General features: G+C 39.2%; 1 protein-coding gene across 3 annotated transcripts in view; it reads right to left on the reverse strand.

Moving 5' to 3' along the window:
• Positions 1-21,212, reverse strand: part of LOC134525097 (potassium voltage-gated channel subfamily KQT member 1-like) — a 516,763-nt gene that overhangs the window by 193,669 nt on the left and 301,882 nt on the right. For all 3 annotated transcript variants that reach the window (XM_063355594.1, XM_063355583.1, XM_063355574.1), the window contains exon 17: positions 16,832-16,893. In XM_063355594.1, the coding sequence (XP_063211664.1) occupies positions 16,832-16,893 (62 nt within the window). The remainder of the gene's footprint in view (positions 1-16,831; positions 16,894-21,212) is intronic.

The following is a 21,212-nucleotide window of genomic DNA, read 5'->3' on the forward strand; positions in this document are numbered from 1 at the left end:
TTGATATCAGAGGCAACTGCTCAAACACAATTTCAGCTGTACGCAGTTAAGGAAGACGAAAAAAGAGGGAATGATATTCTAAATGAGATGTTAAATAAGACACATTAAACAAACACTGTAACCAGCTTCACACAGAGAGATGCAGTCTGACAAGAGGGCCTATTTAAGCAGGCTGAAATGCAGGGAAAAAAATATCAAAAGATCTGCTGCATACTTTTTCCAGTTTATTTTTCCCTTTTTTTCCTCTCTGCACTAACAGTCTGTAAGAGGCCAAAGATATTCCAAGTGAAATGTCACCATTCTTACAAGCTTAAATAAACTATTTATTAGAGGTAGACTAAGTACTCTGGAGAAATTTATTCGCCCTGGCAATAATATTTATAAATGACCTATGAAATATTATGACACTGTACCAGTAGCATTGCAGTTTGCCTGTGAGGATGTAGTTCCAATCAGCAAGTGCACTTAGAGGGGGGAAATATTTCTGTGCAGGGCCAGTGAAGTGTGCAGGCAACACTTGGGAGAAGATGAAAAGGCCATAAGTACAGTCTTTTCTTTGACATTGGCAGTAAATAAATATAGAAGCAATAAATAAATAAATAAATCATTCAGCTCAAGAAGAAATGCAGTCATTTTACAGTCCCCATCAGTTGAGTCTCTGCTGCTCGTAATGCAGAGGTCTAAACGCAGCGTGGCTGGGACAGGGAGCTGAGCTCCTCAGCCACAGGACGGTGAAGGCTGCGAGACTACCAGAGGGGGAACACAGATACCTATTGAATAGAGGGAGGCATGGGCTGCTCTCTACATTTCTTTTTTTTTGACCAATGTACCGAGGCAGGAACGACAACAGAAACCCAGCAATTAGGTATTCCAAACAGAACAGCTATTTTAAGAACAACAAACTTCATTAATGGTTTGGGGGTGGAGGGTGGGGAGGGTTTAGAAGCAAAATGCATGTGTGCAGGCAAACGTGTAAAGTTCAGATTATTTAAATGCTATTAAATACTGCACTTGAACAGTTCCTCCAAATGACATAGAAGCCAAAATGTATTTTGCTGTAAACTGTAAAGCTGTTTTAAAAGATGGCTCATATTGGTGATGAGATATTTGTCCTCCACCACAGGACAGATAACAACTTCGCAAAAAAACTAGAAACAAAAAATACCGGAAAACAGCTTATATTTTCATCTTTATTCCCACTCCATAAAAAGTTAAAAGGAGTAACTGTGGCCCAAATACAAATATCTCCTTAGGATTTAAACACAGAAACCATCATTCATAAAATCAACGGATGTCATGTAGAACATATATTTCCAAATATCAACTCACTGAAACTACAAATATAAGGTCACTCCATTTATGCTTCATTTGATTTACGTATAATTTATTAGTTCACTTCCTATACTGCACTATTCTTCCTTGCAGTATCTCCGCATAAGATCTGCATTACTTTGTATAAAGGCTATTCCACAGTACTAGCCTAGCAATTTTTGTGAATGATTATGTGCTCATTCCGAGCTTCCACTGTAGGTATCTCATGCACGTAAGCCATACAGGTTGAGAGTTTTACTGAAATTTTCAGTAGAATCCTACCTATAATTCTTTATGAGAACAAGACGGTTGAATACGGAGAAAAGAAACAAAAGAAAATAATTTGAATAGCACTTGCATGACGCGTAAAAACTTTCTTTTTAAGATACCAAATTTGGTATGTGTACAGTACTCAATAATATATAGCTAAAAGATTATAACTAAAAAAAGCTGGATGAGAGATGCGAAATAAAGCATCTGGAAAGTGGATGCTGAATTCTGTTCTTTCCCTCTTAGATCGTGTTTGCTTTATTCCAACCCCGTTGTGATAATGCTGCAGAGGCATAAGACTGACACGATACAAAAAGCCCACATACCCCAGCCCTTTTGGTACTTCCACCATAGGCTTTTAGACCGGTGCAGTAGAGTTCAGTGCAGTAGACTTTGATTTTTAAGTTTCCTCTATGCTTCATTTTTGACCCCCCCTTTTTTTTTTTTTTAACTGACCCCTAGTTCTCTGTGCAGAAAAATTCTAACATACAAAAACTAGAAAGCCCTGCTGAGATGTGGTTAGGAGCAGGTCCCAACAATGTGCAGATCATGGGGTGTGTCACGATTTTCATCTCGACAAGTACATCAAGCCTTAGCTCCTCTAGGGAGTGGCCCTGGGCACGAACCTCTACAAACTTGGCCCAGGTTTCCTGTTTATAACCGAATAAGGTGTCTTTTGCCCAGTTTGCAAAGCACAGAACGACCCACTGCTGATCTTTAACACGAATTTCCCGGTCACACTTGTCACACTGCACAGCCATCTGCTTCTGTGGTTGTTTGTCAGTGCCATGTAAGTGTAAGGTGGTGGGTACAGAAGAAATTTTTTTCTCCCCAGAGGTAATGACCAGAGAAAATGCAGAAAGCAAAGCGAAGTGTGAGACCACAGCGGCTAAGGCAGCAAACCGGACATTCAGAATCGTGGGACTGCCTACAAAATTTCATCGGGATCCTTCTTATTTGACTCCTTGCCTTTAAGCACTTGTGCTAAACCCCTGTGAGCATTCAGGATTTTCTCTGTGTAGTCTAGATGCTGACACATAACCACAAATTAGACTCTGGGACAACCCTCTGAGCTGGGCTTGCAGGGAAGCCCCAGCTGAGGAGATGTGCAATGAACTGGTAAACTTTTCTGCGGCATGTACCTACATCCCCAGAGTGGAAGGCTTTGAAATGAAACTGCCACCTGCCCACACCCAGCACTCATGGAAGCTGGCTGTGGGAAGACGCCAGCCCTGTGCTTTTGAACATCAGCATAATCCATATTTCAGAGCCGCTGCTGGTGAGTTCTGGCCACCTGCAGGTGCCTCCTGGCAGGTGAGACCTGCATGCCAAGGTATGTGCTGGGGATGAAATGGGGAGCAGATATGACACAGGGCAGGGAGAAAAGTGCTGCTCGGTATGGCCCCATGCAGCAGCATACCCACACCTGCAGTAGAGGACTATGGCCCTCCTCCTGCTGCTTGACGTCAAATACAGATGTCCGTGGCCAGTGATTTAGAGATCAGACTGGCAGGTCAAATCTGGTACCTGGAGCTCATCAGAAGCCTCAATACAGTCCCATGAATGGACAAGACTCAGGGAGGTTAGGGGGGAACATGAGACGAGGTTTTAAGAGTCAACACATGTGAGACTTGAGAGGTCTCTCCCTTGCCCAGACCAAAGGACAGTCAACAAAGCGAAGATCTATTTGCTCTGGAAAACAACAGGGATTTTTGGGCTAAATAAATTTCAACAGACCAATAGTAATCCCCTCTCAACTTTATCTTCAAGAGATAAAATCGTGTCCCTCGGTTTCCTTCCTTTCTTCTTACCCTCCCCCTCCTCCCCCCATTAATCTTAACTTGCCGCCTAGCACCTTTAAAGTCTTTCTGCTGGGGCTGTGTGCAGCTCGGAGATGCATATACGCTGCTACAATGAAGAAATGAAAAAGAATCATAAATGTAGGCTGATATATTAAAAGGTGCAATACAAGATATATTTTGTTCATTGCGGAATCCAACTTGGTCCACTCCGCCTGCTTATTCTAGTTAAATGCACATGTCAACATATAAAAAGTTATTTCAGACTGCAGTATTTCATTACCCGAGCCAAGCCAAATGAACACAGGAATAGCAACAGTACACACGCCAAGGAAAATGAACTTTTTTTTCCTCCTACTGTGACATTTTTGGAGGCAGCCAATTATACATTAAAAAAAAATCATGAATGAGCAGTGTAATTTTGGAGCCATAACTTAAAGTGAAGTACTCCTTTAAATATGAAATTAATATAATCATGACATTTTAAGAGTTTTTCATGGTTCTGCATTCTTCTACGAGGACTCATTCTAAGTAAACTTATATGCTACATAAAAAGACCACAATAATCTTTTCCCACTTGTAAAATTGCTACTCTTATGAGTGTTACATATATAGGGGTTTTTACATACATAAACAGAATGTGGTCACTTGTGGGATCTATAGATTACATTGGGGGCATATTAAGGGAGTAATGCGTGCGCCAAATTTGTTGGCGTGTTTTACAGTGTCTAGATTTTTCTATCCGGTGCTATTTTGTACATTTCCTGTCCTGACATAAATGATCTCATTAATAAGAAATTCTAATAAGTATTCATAGGGTTTTTTTTTTTTTATTTTAAAATCTGAACTTTGCTGGCTACAGGTTACTTCTATTTTGTGACTTGCCTCCGTAATGTATAGCCTTGGAGGAGGAGGAGAGAGGAGGAAAAAAAAAATATAAAATGAAACAAAATTCTGCTCACACAAGGGAGTTTTCTGCTGAATGACATAACCGTTACTCCCATCAGCCTGAGCCACGGTCAGCCTGCCCAACCATCTAGCACAACTAAGTAAACGCAGCAAAGATATTTTGGGGACTGAAAATTACCTTCCAAATACAAGCAGTTTATTTTTGCCTTCCAAGCCAAAGAAGGAAATTACACAGCAGCGTATGGAGTAGTGTATTCCCTACGCATTAAGGTAGTGTTAGCTTTATAGCAGTTCCTGTCACCATGCAGTACCTTACCCCCCAAGCAGATGTATTTTACCACAGGATCAGAAGTCTATTTTTCCACTCCCAACTCAGGGTAGACCCTCAATGGGACTCTAGGATCTGACCCACTTGCAGTGATCCCTACAGTAACGGTTACTCCGTAGCTGGGGCTGGAAGTCAACGTTGCTCGCAACATCAGAAACACTGCTTTGTTTTGTTTTGTTTTGTTTTGTTTTCCACTGGATAGTGAGTTCAGAATGTGCTGCAGAAGGAGAGATGAGAGTACCCAGCAAAAGCTCCAGTCAAAAGTAATAAAAACGTTCCGTATTCATAAAGGGCTGAAAACAATTTTTAGAGTCGAAAAAATGGAGGCTGAAATGCATAAAATGTAAAAGATAGCCAGAAAAAAAAAAGAAGATATAGATGCAAAAATACAAAATATAAATAAGAAAAAAAATATATGTGTATATATATCTGTATAACTGCACACCCAGTTAATATACACAATAACTACACAAAAAAAATGCTTAGGTAGAGTCATGCAAGGCTGCAGGATCAGGCTCAAATGAAATCTGGCCTGAAGCATGATTTGGAGGTCAGGCTCCAAAATTCTCTAAGAAAATCTGATTTGTTTGCAGTTTCTAAATCCAGCAACAGTGACTCCATGTTTCACCTCCATCCTTCCCTGTCCAACTACCATTCCCCCAACCTCATGCTCCTGCCTGGACCTCATCTCTCCAGCCTCACGGCTGCCTTCCCCCACGCTGCACACAGGCTGCTACCCTGGGGCAGTTCCCCACTATACTCATTTAATGATGAGGGTGAATGGACAGGTCAGAGCTAAGGGGGGCCCAGAAATGCGTATCCACAGGGCATTAGTGTCTTGCCTACCTAGCCGTTCATTTCTGAAGATGGATATCCCATTTATATGGTAATCATACTTATAAATCTGGTTTCATGGTGAGCATGCTCTTTGGCTAGAGTCCTTCTGCCCTTCAAAAAATGGTTTCTAGTGGCTTGCCCAGGTCTAATTTCAGGTACGCGTGGTGGTGCTGGGAAAAGGCTGCTGTGCTTCAGCTTCTGGGTACTCATCAAGTACCATCCTCCTTCTACGGTACTACAGATTTTTTAAAACAAGAGCAGAGAAACCAGCTATTTCTTCTGCTTGCAAATACTGAGGCAAAGTGAACACTGCACAAAGACGTTAAGGCTCTTTGCATGGCACCCACTCAATCTTGTTATAGGTTACAGGTTTAGCCTTTCACAGGCAAGAAGACTGGCTGCTTGTGGCTTTAGAAACTCGTCAGATACATACAGCAACAAGTTGTGCAAAGCATGTAAAGGCTGCAGCCACTAAGCACCTTGAAAGGCAGCAAGAAACCTCACATTTATAGGCAGCTCATGGGAAGGCAGAGTAGGAAATTTAAGGACGGTTGATGTGTTTTGAGTTGCTGCGAAAGAACATGGGCTTCTGCTGCCTCCTAGGGTATGTCCTCATGGCAGTGCCTGCTGCTTGGGAGGTACCTGGACTTCCTTCCTAACTGCACTGCAGCTGGCAATGTACTTACCGTGGCAGAGGGGGCAAGGTGCTCTAGTTCTGAGCATTTACTTGGCTTTTCAGCTGGCTTTTCTGCCTCCCCTGGACAGTGTGTAGCAATATTTATATCAGTGTCTGCTAGAGCTATTTACAATCAGTACAACTAGACCGTCTTAAAACACCTGACATTTTAAATCCACACTGTATATTTTATGTTTATCCTATTTCTCTTTTGAGTTTTGAGTCTTCAGGATTCCTGCTCTTCATGTGTATTTCCACAGCGAGGGCTAGAAATGAGCAATTTTAAGACTTCTCACGTAATTGCATGTCTCCAGATACCAAAGCCTTAAGAAACACACAAAGTAGTAAGAGATTCCAACACTATCACAGAGCTGATGGCCTGAACTTTCTGCTCCTGAAGAGGCAGGGAAGCTGTATGAGCCAGATCCTGAATCCAGCTGGAGATCTGATCAGACATTTAACCTGAGCTGGCAGCAGACAGCATGGCCCTGTACTAGCTCACATTTTAAGTGACACTCTTTTGGCCACTTTCCGTACCTGTTAAACTTTACATTCATTGCTGTACGCTTCACCTCTTGAAAAAAACAGTCCTTTTAATGTCAGTTATAGCCTCCTATTTTTGTTAGCATTTTTCAGAAGAGAAAATATGGCAGAATTTTCAGTACTTTTAGCTGTCAGGTTTTGATAACACAGAGGCCCAAGATGCTGCCATGTTCCACATGGGCACTTTAATTGTGGGATGCAGGTCTCAGAAACAAACACAGACCTGCCAATTCAGTACTTAATGATGCCCCTTAAACATGGGCTAAGCATGCCAGCACATTTTTAGTCATTACTTCTTCATCTACATGCGACATGACATTAGAAGTGTGCCAGACCCACAGTAGAGATTGCTGGGTGCAGCAGTGACTAAACAACCTCCTGAGGTCCCCTCCAAGCTGAATTATCCTGTGATCCCAAGATATTTTATGGCACCACAACCATAGAATTGAGAACACTGGCTATGGCCTGATGTGACAGCAGATAGTTTACTTCATGGGCAGAGAGAGGCATTTTAAGTTCAGAGAAAGATTAAAGGGGAGATGTTTAGGATTGCTCGGTCCACAGAAGGGCATTGGGCGCTTAAGAAAGCAGTATTTAAGACTGTGAGGAATACCTCTGGATGCTGAGTGATATACTTCTCAGTAAGGTATTTGTACATCTCTGTGTGTGACAGTATCAGAGTACCTTACAGTAACTGAAGTAGCAAAGTATTGCTTTATAGAGGGGGAGACTACATCTTGTTTGCATTTGCTCTGAGGTTTTCTGGCAGAGCATCCTGGGTTTCTGAAGCCAGAGCTCAGTGCGTGAGCCAACAGACCGTGCTTCCTTTCTTTAAGTCTATTCAGAGTCATCACTGTCCCACACAGTCATTTTAACCTGCAGAAAAACACTTGCTGATAATGAAAAAAGCACAGTTCTTCAATTACAGGACCATGAATAAATCCCTAGACAAGCTGCTTAGTGATGTAGTATTATTAAATTGTATTCTGACATTGCATAAAAATGCACTCGAGGATCAAGCTTGTAATAAACTAAGCACTGTACCTGCACGATCAGAAGAGATCTGAGGTACTCTGCACCACCTCCCCTCCTCAGACTCAGAACCCAGTCCCCTTCTCCTGGTCTCGAAGGACAGCGGCGTGTAACGGACACAATGACTAACATGTGCTTCACTAAAACAGCCCAGAGCACAGCACTGAAATCACAATCAAAGTTCTAAACAAGGAAAAATATGAACAAAATTTAGCAACATTATTTACTAGTAGGAAAAGTAATTGCATTGTAGAAGTCAGTAGGTATTACTGATCCGCTCACTATTTTCCTGCTACCTAAAATTTAGAGCTATATGTGTTGCAAATAACAACCTGGTGGTAAATATAGGGAGAAAAGAGGTTCTGATTTTTTTGACATTTTATGTCTCTCTCCTTTACCTCATAAGCCATTATATGAAGTCCTTTAAATGAATTTTCTTCCCTAGATACAGTCAACATGGCAGGGCAGGTCACTACAGTACTCCACTGTATCTTGGTGGGTGTTTTCGTTGTTTTTTTTTTTTTCTTCTTTTTTTGTTGTTGTTTTGTTTTACAGAGCAGTGCCATACTGTACCTTGCCTTGTACAGGAGTATTCTTCATACTGCTTATTATACATAAGCCATTGCAACCACCCAGAGACTGGCTATAGCAATTTATGGTCAATTGTTTCTTCTAGTCCATCCCCCAGCGTCTGACACTGGCCGTCAGCAGCAACAGAATAGCTCCAGAACTAAACAGATGTTTGCTCTGACTCAGCATCACAGTTCTTGCACCAAACATAAATCCAGCTGCTAGTCCGGCAACCATTTGAATCATATAAATCTGGGTTTTTCCATTGTACTTCCCCTGATCAAGAGGAATTAGAGGTCAGTATTACACGGCATTCAAATAATATTAAAACGGCCCTTTAAATTACTGATCTGAAAAATGTGGTAGGTGAAATAACCACAGTAATTCTAAAGTAAGGAGTACTAGAGGAAAATTACTCTTTTTCCTTTAGGAAAAATTTCTCTGTGTTCTCTGTGAATTCTTCATGATGCTGGAATGTCTTTCATTCAGAAAGAGAATGAAATAATAACAATTTTAACAAATTAATTAGAAATAAATAGGTTCAACTTAAGTGCTCAGAGAAATCAGAGTATTTCACTCCAATTCTGATTTTCAGAAAGTCACTCTGAAGTGGAAAATGGGAAATACTTTCTTACAGTATATGATTTAAAATACAGTTCCATAGAACGTGACACCTTTTCAAAAAATGTTCCAATGGAAACAAATTGTCATTTTCAGATGGAGAAAAATTCCAAAGGAAAATTCTCCACTTGTCTGTAGGGAGTGCAGCACTTGCGGCATATAGCCATAACCAGCTAAGAACAGCTACAAAATCTATTTTTGAAAATAGTTTTCTAAATTAAATTGTTTAACATCAGCAACAATTGGAGGTCATAAAACCTGTTCAAATTAAATCTATTACCATCAGAAAATAACAATTTTTAAAAAGCTGTTCATAAGAAAAGACACGTTTAATGAATTTATAATTTTAAATTTTTTTTTTATTTGAACAGAAGTGTTGAAATACTTCATTTTCACATTTCTAAACAAAGGCATTTCATTTTGGGGACCAGGCTGACCAATCATTTAGAACTTTATGTTAATTTAGAATAAATTAAAAATTATAAAAGGTCAAAGCAAAATACTTGTAGCCAATCTGATTTCTGTTATCCTTTGAAAGTTCAGGTCAAAGCTCTTTGTAGGAGGATTTGACATTTTAGGAAAAAAAAAAAAAAGTCAAGATCTCCAAAACGCTCTTAAGGTAAAAATACATTTTTTCACCCAGCAACTGTAAATAAATTGCTTCATTGCTTCATAAGCAACAGAACCAACAGTGTTTTGCTTCCTATACATTTGTGGCTGGACTCTCTGGCACCTGAGAAGAGCCACGCTCACACTGCACTCTTTTCTTCTGGGAGCAGGGGGATTAACAGAGTGTCTGTCCTTTAACCAGACACTTATTTTCTCTAAAACTTACAGGAAATCAACATCTCTAAGCTCATGACCCCTTTCTCAATTTCGGTTCAAATCTGTTGTGATGCTTAGAAGGTTTTGGTGGAGAACAGGAAGAGACAGACAGGCTTGCTTGGCCACAGCCTTTGTGGTCAACGCTGCTATTTCCAGGACCTTTTCCCTGCAGGTTAAACAGCCTGAGCGCGTCACGATGGATTAGACTTCCATCATCGTAACAGCCCATGAGAGATTCCCTTCCCCAAAGGCTCCGTTATTTACCCACTGCCATAAATCACTTTACTGTTTCTATCTTCCTTGGTATTCACAGTTCATCTGTGTGCTCTCCTCACGCAGTGATCCTGTAGAGTAGTACATCTTCTGCAAGCGACTCCCCTTGGTTCTTGTTAAACGCAAGGTAGCTGCAAACTGATTTCAGGCTGCTACGCAGCATCTGGCTGTCAATCCCTGCCTCCCCCTGCCCCAGCATGCTCCAAGGTGTCATGGGCAGCATGTCCTGGGTGGTTTTGGTTCCACCAGAATGGCTTCAGACAAGAGAGCAGAAAAGCAACTCGATTGTACCAATTGCGTAATCACAGCAATCCTTGAGACGGCTATAAATGAGATCAAACTATTCGAGCTGGATCCTAATCAACAGTCAGTGCAGTCACTGGGGAGCAGACGCTGCCATCTGCACGCTCATTTATTGGGCTTTGGAATTATTTAATGTTTGATTTATGGTGGTGAATTGCGTCCTGGCAAATGTTCACTATGCAAAACCCTTTGCTCCCTCACCCACTAAAAATCAGGGCCTGATCCATGTGAAAGCCTCCTGCTGAGTTCACTGTTTTTTGGATCAGGCCTCTGGGTCTCAAGACTGGCAGATAATATTCCATTTCTGTCCAATTTTCTTGCTCAAATTTAGAAGAAGCTCAAGTGTTTTCCATCAACATTTTTATGTTTACTTTTGGGAGAATCTTCATGGTGGGTCAGGTTACTGTGATATAGAAAGGATGACCCACACTGACATACAAATTTTCCAAAAAATCTCAGCCTGAGGCAGACATCTGCCTTGGAAAATTTCAGCCCAATTTGGCAAAGATGTAAGCAACTGAAGATAGTTTTATAATGTAAAGTGGTGTACAACCTTAATAGAAGGGTGCTACCAAGTACCACATATGATAAGGCTCCATGCCAAGAACCATAAGGGAGGAATTCAGGCAGGATTCTTTCAGATATGCTTCAGAATACATGATCTATCTCTTCTTTCCTTTTGCTTGATAGGTCTATCAGAGTTAGGTCTTATTTTTGTCTGGACCTTCAGACATTACCATCACAAGTCAGCAGCTCAAAACCAGTCTTTCCCACTCAACCTTATTAAACAAGGTTTATCTGAGAAGCATAAAACCACCCCTGACAGGCTGCAATAGCTCCTCTCTGCATTGAGAAGTCAGCTAGCAAAGTAGAAAAACCGTGCAGCTGAGATCTAAGCTGTTAAATCAGCATTGCTTGGCTTTCAGATTAAAAACTTGTCTTGATGTTTCAGTACAAGAATGCATGCAGAACTTCAGTTCTACAGTACCTTAAATCCCCAGCATAACACAAAGATTCACTTAGACATAATAGATGAAAAACACGATTTCACTCTGATTCAATCTGAAATATTTGAGTCCCCGTTTCTGCTGTCACCTCATCTCTGTCAATTCGCTCCTATTGAGCAGGATGTGATGACGTGAGCTGGAATCTTGTTTAAAGCCATGTAAGAAATTGCGGCATTTTGCACCTGCATAAATCCTGAGTTACTCCACTGGCATAAAGGAAAGCACAATTTGGCTTGAAGCATCAGGCTTCTTTGTTTTCTTTTTTTTTAGTTAGGCAATAGCTTAAAAATAAAAATCTAATGACCTCCTAGGTATGGTGCAGAATCAATGGATTTGTGCTGGACTTCTATGGAGTAAATGAAACCAGGCAAACCAGGTTTTGACTGAATTTACTGGCATCCCATTCCAAATACACATTCAAAGCATCTCTCCCTGTCCACCTCCTGTCGATCACCTTGAACTGAATGTGGCATGCTCCAAGCACATGCCCAACAGGCAGTACACCTTCTTCACAAGATATACTACCATCTGCAAGTCACATTAGCTATGTTAATTATTGACTTACACACATTTGTCTTAAGAAGATATACTCCAAAAATCAGCAGCGTTCACGCACACTAGCGAAGCACAGAGGGTCAGGATGAAATGATTTTCTATTTACAAGAAGGAATGGCAGTGCATCTCCGATAGCTACTTTTAAGAACTGTTTTAGTAGCTATGAAAATCCACATAACGCCCATTTGCAAAAAGCCTTCTGAAAAGTTTTACATTATGGAATGACTCAACCTTTAAGGAACTGGGGGCAAACAACCCACAAACACCTTAGTTCCAAAATATGTTTTCATTAAAAAATGCATTTGTTGGGTTTATTTCAGGCATATTCTTGAAACCTCAAAAATGTAGCATGCTCATTTTGCAACTGACTCATTGTGCACCAATTTTCAGCTTTTTCCCCTCTTTTTAATGCAGTTCAGTTATGCTCATCACCTCACCCACAAATTAGGGGTTTATAATGGAAATTCTGACAGTGCCTTCACTATGGTGGTGCTTGCAGGCACTGTCATGACAAATAATTTACTATTTAATGACTCCTGATGTAATCACAGCAGGAGTCAGATTCACTAACATCCATCTCTCCATTGTTATTGAGGAGGAACAAGACGGTAGGGAAATACCACTCTTCTCCGAGCCCATCTTTTTAGCTCCCAACTTTAAAGCAAGTGTTTAAATTGGTAAAGAGAGAGTTTACCACCACAATCCAACCTCTACATTTGTTTATATTGGCCGACATTTTTGTTCTGGCTCGCATTACTCAGATGGATAAAGCTCAGAAGGGTTCTGCCTTACTGCCCTGTTTTCTCTTAGTATTTCTGCATTTTTTAAATGCTACCAAATGGCTGCTTTTGGCTCCCAGCATTATCACATGTTGTCTATAAGTATGGAAATAGTTATGGTAATATGGATGTAAATCATAACTGTAAATACCACATAAAGAAGACTGCCATATAATTATAAAAATACCTAATAGATTTCTTTTTCAAAGACAATACAGCTGTCCCTTCTAACTTTTCATTTGTAGATTCTTTTCTCTCCTGTTTTTATTTATAGGTTGCCGTGCAGTTTGACACAGCACACCACGATTTTTGTTTCTAATTTTGAAAAGAAAAGAAAAAGAAAGAATACTCATTTCATCATGAAGAAGCATTAGTTAACAATTTTGAAAAGAAACTAGCGCCAGCTCTAGAACATCATCTTGGAACCAATCTCCCTCTTAATACATTTCAAAAGAATCTGTCAATGGCAACATACCGCAATTTAAAATTAAACCCTGCCATCGAACTCAAGAAAGGGTCAGCCAAATGGCACACATCACGTGTTGGGAAAGAAGCCCCATTCTTTCTCTAAACATCTCAGTGTTTTTATGAAAAGAACCACAATAGGTTATTACGCTGACCACAACAAAATAAGGTTTTTAAACCCTGCTCAGGGAAAAACAGGTTGAAAAGTGTTACAGGTAAACTAACACTATGAAACATGCCATGTTAATGAAAGGACTAAAGCCTTACACAGCACAGTTGCCAAAAAGGGCTTTACATATTGTCTGGAAACTGCCACCACGCATTTTATCCCTTTCCAGTCAGCTTTGCAATGCTTAAAAGCAAAGTTATACAAGTGTATTTCAACTCTGCTTTATGCTGGACTCACATGGTGCTTCAACCGACACAAACTTGTTCTTACCTCCTCCTTGTTAGGCTAAGCTTACATATGGAGCCTGGATGGTCACAAAAGAGCGGCTGCAGACAACGCTGCTCATGCCACTTGAATGGAAGGCTGTTATCTCTGAATCTTTGAAACACTTTTGCCTCAAAGCTTTTATCTATCACTAAGCAACCACTTCAGAAATCTGTGCCTATGCCCTCCAGGACAGCAAATCTCACATTTTAACTCAAATAGTAGCAAATTTCTAAAGGGAATGAAGTTCATCTTAACCATCAGAAATATACACTTCTCTCTCCCTCTCTCTCTCAAAATTTATAAAAAGAGTAATTATGTAGAACAGCTCTGAATGGGTGAATTACATTCCGATTCCCTTTCAGAGAAACAACTAAAACAAACGAACCGGAAAATGCTGGTGGGAAAGATCAGTCTGGGCTAGGAGTGCACTAATAGCTTATCGATAAAGATTTTTAAGTGGATGAAACATTCAAATCCACACTGCATTTTTATCTACAACCAACTGGCCCTTGTCCAAAAATGTGTCATTTTATCAGATGTGTCACTCGGTTGGGAGGCTGCCATGACTATACTGGGTGACTGAATGTTAAAATAATTTCTCCAGGGGGAAGAGGCTGATCCCAAAGGTTTTCTAGTTCCAAGGGGGAGATCATTTTTCACCACCAGCTGGAGCCTGATGTCAGACATGCCCTTGCTTCATTTATTCTCCTCAGAGGTGAAAACCCAGCTTGTCCTTCCTGACTCCAATATTGTTTCACATTTGGGCGCAGAGCAGCTACTACACAGTGAACTATTAAAGCAGGAGAGCCCATGAGACATGGGAAAATAGTTTAGGGGAAGTGGTTTGACAGCAGGATGCGGTCATTTCTATTGTCCTATTAAAATAGAGATATCTGGGAAGCTTAACTTTGTTTTCACTATGTAAACATATGTATTTTAGCCTAATGTGCCAAAAAGATGCAAATATAAAAAAAAAAAAACAAAAACAACCAAACCCACACCACCGAAACCCCAAACAAACCAACACAACAAATGTTTGCCCTTTTTGTGTATCGTGTCTACTTTCTTGGCAGGAATGTAAGAATGAAGCCCTGTACACCTAAAAGAAGGCTAATTTGTACTGACAGAACAAATGCCCTGGGTTCCATTAGACTCTGGTATTTTATTTTACATTTGTAGTTTGGTCTGAGAACAAAAAGGAAGCTGAAATAATTGAATATGTTTTATAGAGTCATCTTATGAAAATATCTTGACATATTTTTATTCCCTTCTATTTGTTTTCTCCAGAACAATAAGTAGAGAGAGAGAAATCACCAGTTCCCATACAATATGTGGTCAGTTACAGCACTACAGTTTAATTCTTCAAAAAAAACAGCAGCTAGGTCTTGCCCATACTAATCGTTTGAGCTTGTGACAACTATATTTAGATCATGCTTAAATGATGTTAAGATGGCTATACCACTGGGCTTTTTTAACTTTTTTAAAACTTTTTAAACTTTAACTGTTGTTCTGAGAACACTGTTGTGAATCCCTGTTACAGACTGGTTACCACATGCTTACAATAGACATTTAACATGGGAAAGCCAAACCACGTTGCTTCATCCTCTCTAAGCATTTACTTTGAGGCAGTACTGATGAAAATTATAACCTTTCTGAATCAGCTAGAGTCTGGTTTTCCAACAGGTTTAAGCTGTAAAGGTCATTCACTGCAGCATTTGCTGTGCACACTGGCACCTCCTGTAACGTTCCTCTTCTTAGACCAAGCTATCTCTGCAGTACTTTAGTTATGGCTTTGAAATAAAAAGTTATCAAATCCACAGCATATTGTGCTAAAAGCTGGACCAATGCCAGACACATTAATAACTTTCTGACCTCTCTTCTTCATAAATATGGAGCAGTCAGGAGACCATGAACAACTGCTTCCGGAAGTATTTACAATACTAGCAATATTTCTCACACAAAGTAATCTAACTGTTATCCCAGATACTTTTATTGCTAAATTTTCAAGTCTGTATTGTGGGTTTCTCTATATATGCACATTCAAGAAATCTGAATGAACTAGTGGTGTGAATTTACAGAATATAAAGAGGCTAGAGAGCAATGTATCTCTTTTGAAGTGAATTAAATAATCAACGAAAGCCGTTTTCACTTTGAATGAGAGTGAAAGAACCACAAGGGACCAATCCACTTTAAAAGTTAACTCAGATATTTGTCTTTATCTGTGAAGCTAATTCTCTGATGCCGTCCAAGAAAGCTAAAAGTCAAAGAAAATCTATCCTTTGACATCACAGCATCACATATTTCCAATGTTCTCCTAGCAATGATCGTTAGATATTAGGCAATAAAGGGAGGAATTGTATTTGTTTAATTTCAATTTCTGCTTTTTGGCAAGATGCACAATTCTTCTTAAGCATAATGAAAGGTTTCCTTCCTCTTTCCTTCTCGCCTCACTTCCCCAGAAAAAAGTGAAAGGAAAATTTGCATGAGAAATTTGAGTAAGACAAGGATACAAATAGGCAATGGATATGTTAAATTCAAATGGACTTTTGTCTCTGCTGTTACATCATACCACATACCAAAGCTACTGTGCTGCTACTGTCCACAGAAAGCACTGTTCAAGGGACACCGGATTTTAGGGGTAGGTAAGAGAGCTGACCAGAAAACTATTAGAGAAATAGATTCTTAGTTTTAAGCAGACTTATACTTTTGTTATCCCTTGAGTGGGAAAAGCTCTTGAGGATGTTTGGAATAGGTCTAAGACAATAGAGCCTCCGTGAGCTGTGGCCTTCAGGCATACTTCTAAGTAAAACTAATTAATAACAAAGATGAACATATTCTTGGAGAGAACACAGTGGGGGAGGGGCAGAATTGATGCAAAGATAACTGCACAGGGGAAAAAAAGGAATAAACATTAAAGAACCTCAAGATTAGACTGAGATATCAACTGTTGCTCTTTACAAAGGTTCCTGATACTAGCTTTTCTGTTTAACTCAATAATTCTGTTACGAAAAACACCTTGTCAGTTCACAGTACTTATCTACAAGATGTGTGAATTGGCTTCAACATGAAAGTAGTCCCTTTTAAAATCAAAACATAATCTGTATGGCAGGTAAATGGTTAATGCTGAACAACATGCACACGATACTTCATCAACTCCCTTACAAAAATTAGGATATTATTCTTTATTATAGTGCCCTGTAATTCTAAAGTAAATCATGCCAAGATATTATCTTGCATGTCTGTAGATCAGATATCATTACTCAGGAAAAAAAAAAAGCTTTCATGCACTTACCTTATCCTCTAGCCGGATCAGTCTGGCTCCTACAGTATAGTATCCTTTGTCTACCCCTTTTTCTAAATAAAAAAAGAATAAAAATGGGACATTCATTAGGTGGAGAATAAACTCAGACTAAGAATTATACCTACGTCATTTAAAACAAAAAAGAAGATGGTAAAATGTTATGGCAGTATAAATAACATGAACGTAATAAGAAAGAATTTCTTCATAGTATACAGAAGTGGAAAAGGGTAGCTGGAGAGAAGGGAGTTAGTTTGTCTAACTGACAAGATTAAGTTAGCCTAAAAGGTAACCCGGACCTTGGTGGAGGTAGTCTGTGGACGTGAAGGACTATAGATAGTGCTTGAGGTAACTTGATTCCTTGTTTAATTATCTCAATTAACTGCATGTAGTTAGATGGAACAGGCAATGCTCCCTAGGCATACCCCCCATTTGGAATATCATTGACATGAGCAATGTACACTTTCTATACATAATGAAATCAGAATAGTTTTCAACTGAGGTTGTAGACGTAGGAGGCAGCACTGTCTGGGGTTTCAAGGTGGCAGAGACCTATCTCCTCTCTGCAAATGAGTGACCTTGGGAAAAGCCCTTGCATCTCCATCTGTATTTTCCCTCCTAGCCTTCATGAGATCTGGTTATTTAAGCCCCGTTCTGCAATTAGTTTCACTCGCACGCTGCAAATAGTGGGGTTGGGAGCCAAGATTGAAAACTGTGTAAAGTGGGCTCTATTCTTTGTGTTTACATGGCCAATTGCAAAGGAATCCCATGGTTTGGGGGTGTTATTTCACAGGAAATGAAGCACAAAAATATATATTCTGAGCTGGGAGAAAATATCCACAAGAAAAAACAGACAATCCCCAATATTAAGGTAATTTAGAAGCCTATGCCAATGGAAGCTGGACACATTTTTCTCTATTAAACTATTTTTACGGGCTGGAATAAATACTCCTTGTTTGTTCCATAAATTATTCCACTTTTATGAGTGGTGTAGCTTTGGTTTTTGAAGCTATTTAAGTCCATTTTGCTCAGGGCATGAGCACAAGGTGAAGGGCTTACTGGAAGGCAAACTGAGAGGTGAATTTATAGCGCATCGGTGTCCACTGTAACCGCCTGTATGTGTGCTCATTCTGCAGGGAACTCACGTTCTTGTATTTCTCAGTGAATGGTACTCGCTTTACCATTACCATCAGCAGTGTCTATGTTTGCTAATGTTGATATGTTTAGTGATGCTTTTGCACCACAGTTCATCCAAAGGTAACTTGTACTGTATGCACCATAACCTTAGAGGAAGACTTAAGTGAAAAGCAATGCTGGCAAGAGTACGCTTTTTGCTTTCTTTTTCCTCTATGGACCACTCAGTGTATTCAAAACATCACAGACCCTTGACAGCTCCACGCAGGCATTAGAAAGGAGAAAGGTTTTATCAGAGAACCTGGAGGAGTAAATACAGTTCGGAGAGAAAATTCAAAGATTGTTCAAGGACGCTGTGTTGGGACAGAAAATAAATGACACAGCTTGGTGCATACATGCGTGCTGTTTATCATTCATTAGTTCACAACCACAGAAACCTCTTAAAATATAAGAGGCTGAAGCTCAAGTTTTTCTATGTATTAATCTCTGCCTAAAATGAAATAATTCACTTTGCAGTCTACTTTCTAGTTAGTAAATCTGCAGACACTAATTTTTCAAAGTATACACCAGAAAAAACATGCCTTTGAGGATTTCTAAATCGGGACATGATTTGAACAGCAGTAGGTAGGTAGTGTTTTTGTTTAGGTCTCAAACCAAAAAAAAAAAAACCCAAACCTGAAGAAATATCCTGATAAGGGGTTTTTTTTGTTTTTAAAAAATAATAATTTCCTCACCAGCTCTAATTACATCCTTCATATAATCACCAAGACACCCCAAAACAACCAAACCACGTTAATGTTGTTTCCTATTTTAGTTATTCTCCAATGTGGTGTGGAACAGAAAACAACAAAATAGGAAGCAGATAAGCAGTAAGAAGCTATTTTGTGGCATGTGGCACTCCTATCAGATGAAGTGAAAAGAATGATATACATGCATATAGCTGTGTCATGTCCACTCCTTTATTGGCATGCAGGCTGTGTAAGTCACAAAAGGCTGTGGTCTTTCTCATTTCTTATTAGCCTCCATTTAAATCAGCATTCAGCTCTAATTTACAAGCATTTTGCTCCAATAAAGACCATCTTTAAAGGTAAATGGGGTGTGTATACAATGAGCAGAGCATTGCGGTAAGAAGGGTGGGCAGAAGTTCAGATAACATTACCCTAGTACATTTGATTTCTATCTCATGTTTATGCTTTCTCTCTCGAGTCTTTTCAAGAGATACGATTTTAGACTTCCTACATTAGATTATTTGCTTTTACATAGTTGAAAAGATTGCATGGCTACCTATAAATCTGAAATGCCTTAATTTTTACATTCTTTGCCTTGTAATGAAAACTTTCTTTTAGGATTGAGTTTTGTCTGTTCTTTATGTCGGTCTGCAAGAAAACAGATAGACCAGCTAAGCAATACAGTAACTGTGTATATGTATGTGAAAGGAACAGACACAAAGGAAACGCGTATGATCATCATGAAAGGAGGCACAATTATTTATAACTGGATGAAAATACATATGGACAAATTTTAGCTCAGAAGAAAAAAAAAATTGAAATAAGCTTGTATCACGTGGTTGGTATGATACAAACCCATCATTTTATATACTTAGACTTGAATCAGATAAAATACTAGTATACAAACAATAAGCATTATACTTGAGGTCACTTTATCAATATGTAAATCTCTTCCCTACAAGTCTTTGCCTTCCTGAGTATACATACTATACTACTTTCAAAACAACATGATCCTGTATTTATTTCCTAGTATTTTCACAAAGGTGGCATGTCTCTTTTTCTAGTGAACAACGGGACATGCCTCTTGTGAAAAAGAACTTAATTTTTTTTTATATTCCCCACACCAGTTGAGAAAACAAGAAAGGCCATCCCCAACTGCTTCCCCAACTTTGTGATAAAGCTAACTGTTCCATGGTGGAGGTTGAACAGTATACACTGAAAGTAGAATTTTCTAGCTTTTTCAAGTTGCAAATATCTAGCTGCAGTGAGTAACTTGACAGGTTAAAGACATGCAATCACCTTTCAACAAATAAAAAAGCCCTAAAGAAAAGGTCTGTCTGCCTACCTGTTTCATTTATCCAGCCTCTGAGATGGCACAATTTCCTCAAGTGGCTCATGAGGAACAATTTAATCAATTTATTAGAGAGGGGCCATATACACTATATCTGCTATGAATTACATCACATTTCTGCCCTTCCTCCAGAAGGTGTTGATGGCAGGATTTAGACACACAATCATTATACTAGTTATAAAACAATTAATATACAAAATTCAAAATCAAATGCAAGCTTCTTTGTTAGATTTTTACTAAGAATGGAATTCAACACCGGAGGACCTGGACGAAAAGTAAATTAGCTACAGGTTCTAAGCCCTCAAAGTAGGATACATGTGATATTTCTCTTTGCATTGAGGCAGATCAACCCCAGAAATGAAATTAACTTTTAGAGACAAGATTGTGAACACCTGACAGTTACATAAAATGTCCTAAGTATTTTTATTTTTGACCACGTTCCCATGGATTTTGTCTCCAGGAAGGGTGAAATATATCAGTTCCTGCAGAAATATGGGTATCTCTCATTTCAAATGTTAATTGACTTAAAAAGATAAAAATTAAACTAAGTGTATTTATTATGCTTTAAAAGATACTGTGATCCAATTTCTTCTTAAGACCTGGGAAGGCAATAGCATCAGAAAGCTTAGGTGGCATTTAATGGGAAAAAAAGCAAACAATGGAACTGCCAAAATTCTACAAGAAAGCCTTTTTCTCCCAGGATTCCCACCTGTGTTATGCAGACCAAAGAGGTTCAGATGAACTGCAGATAAACATCAGCCTTTTGCATACTTTTCTGAACCCAAACACTGGATCTTTTGTTTTACCTTGGCATTATTCTTCACCTTTGCCCCTGAAAAGCTATAGTAAGTCTCAAAAATTGCATTCAAAAGCAATTAACTCCATCATGTGTAGTCAAGGTCAAGTATTACACTCTTCTTATTTGTATCATTACATAAGTGTCTGCTTTGTTAATTCAATAAATTTTATTAACATGTGCTTCGCCTCTATATCAACACTTTCAATTGTTAAGGGGTTAGTTTACTATTACATAAATCTTTGTTTCATCTTACAAAATTGCGTTATCTGGAACACTGAGATGGGCTTTCAATGAAACTAAGACACAGTCTTCTGGATATAGTCACAAAAATGGGATTCATGTCTTTGGAAAATTTATTAATGA

Source organism: Chroicocephalus ridibundus, chromosome 1, assembly GCF_963924245.1.
Source record: "Chroicocephalus ridibundus chromosome 1, bChrRid1.1, whole genome shotgun sequence".
Classification (NCBI taxonomy): Eukaryota; Metazoa; Chordata; class Aves; order Charadriiformes; family Laridae; genus Chroicocephalus; species Chroicocephalus ridibundus.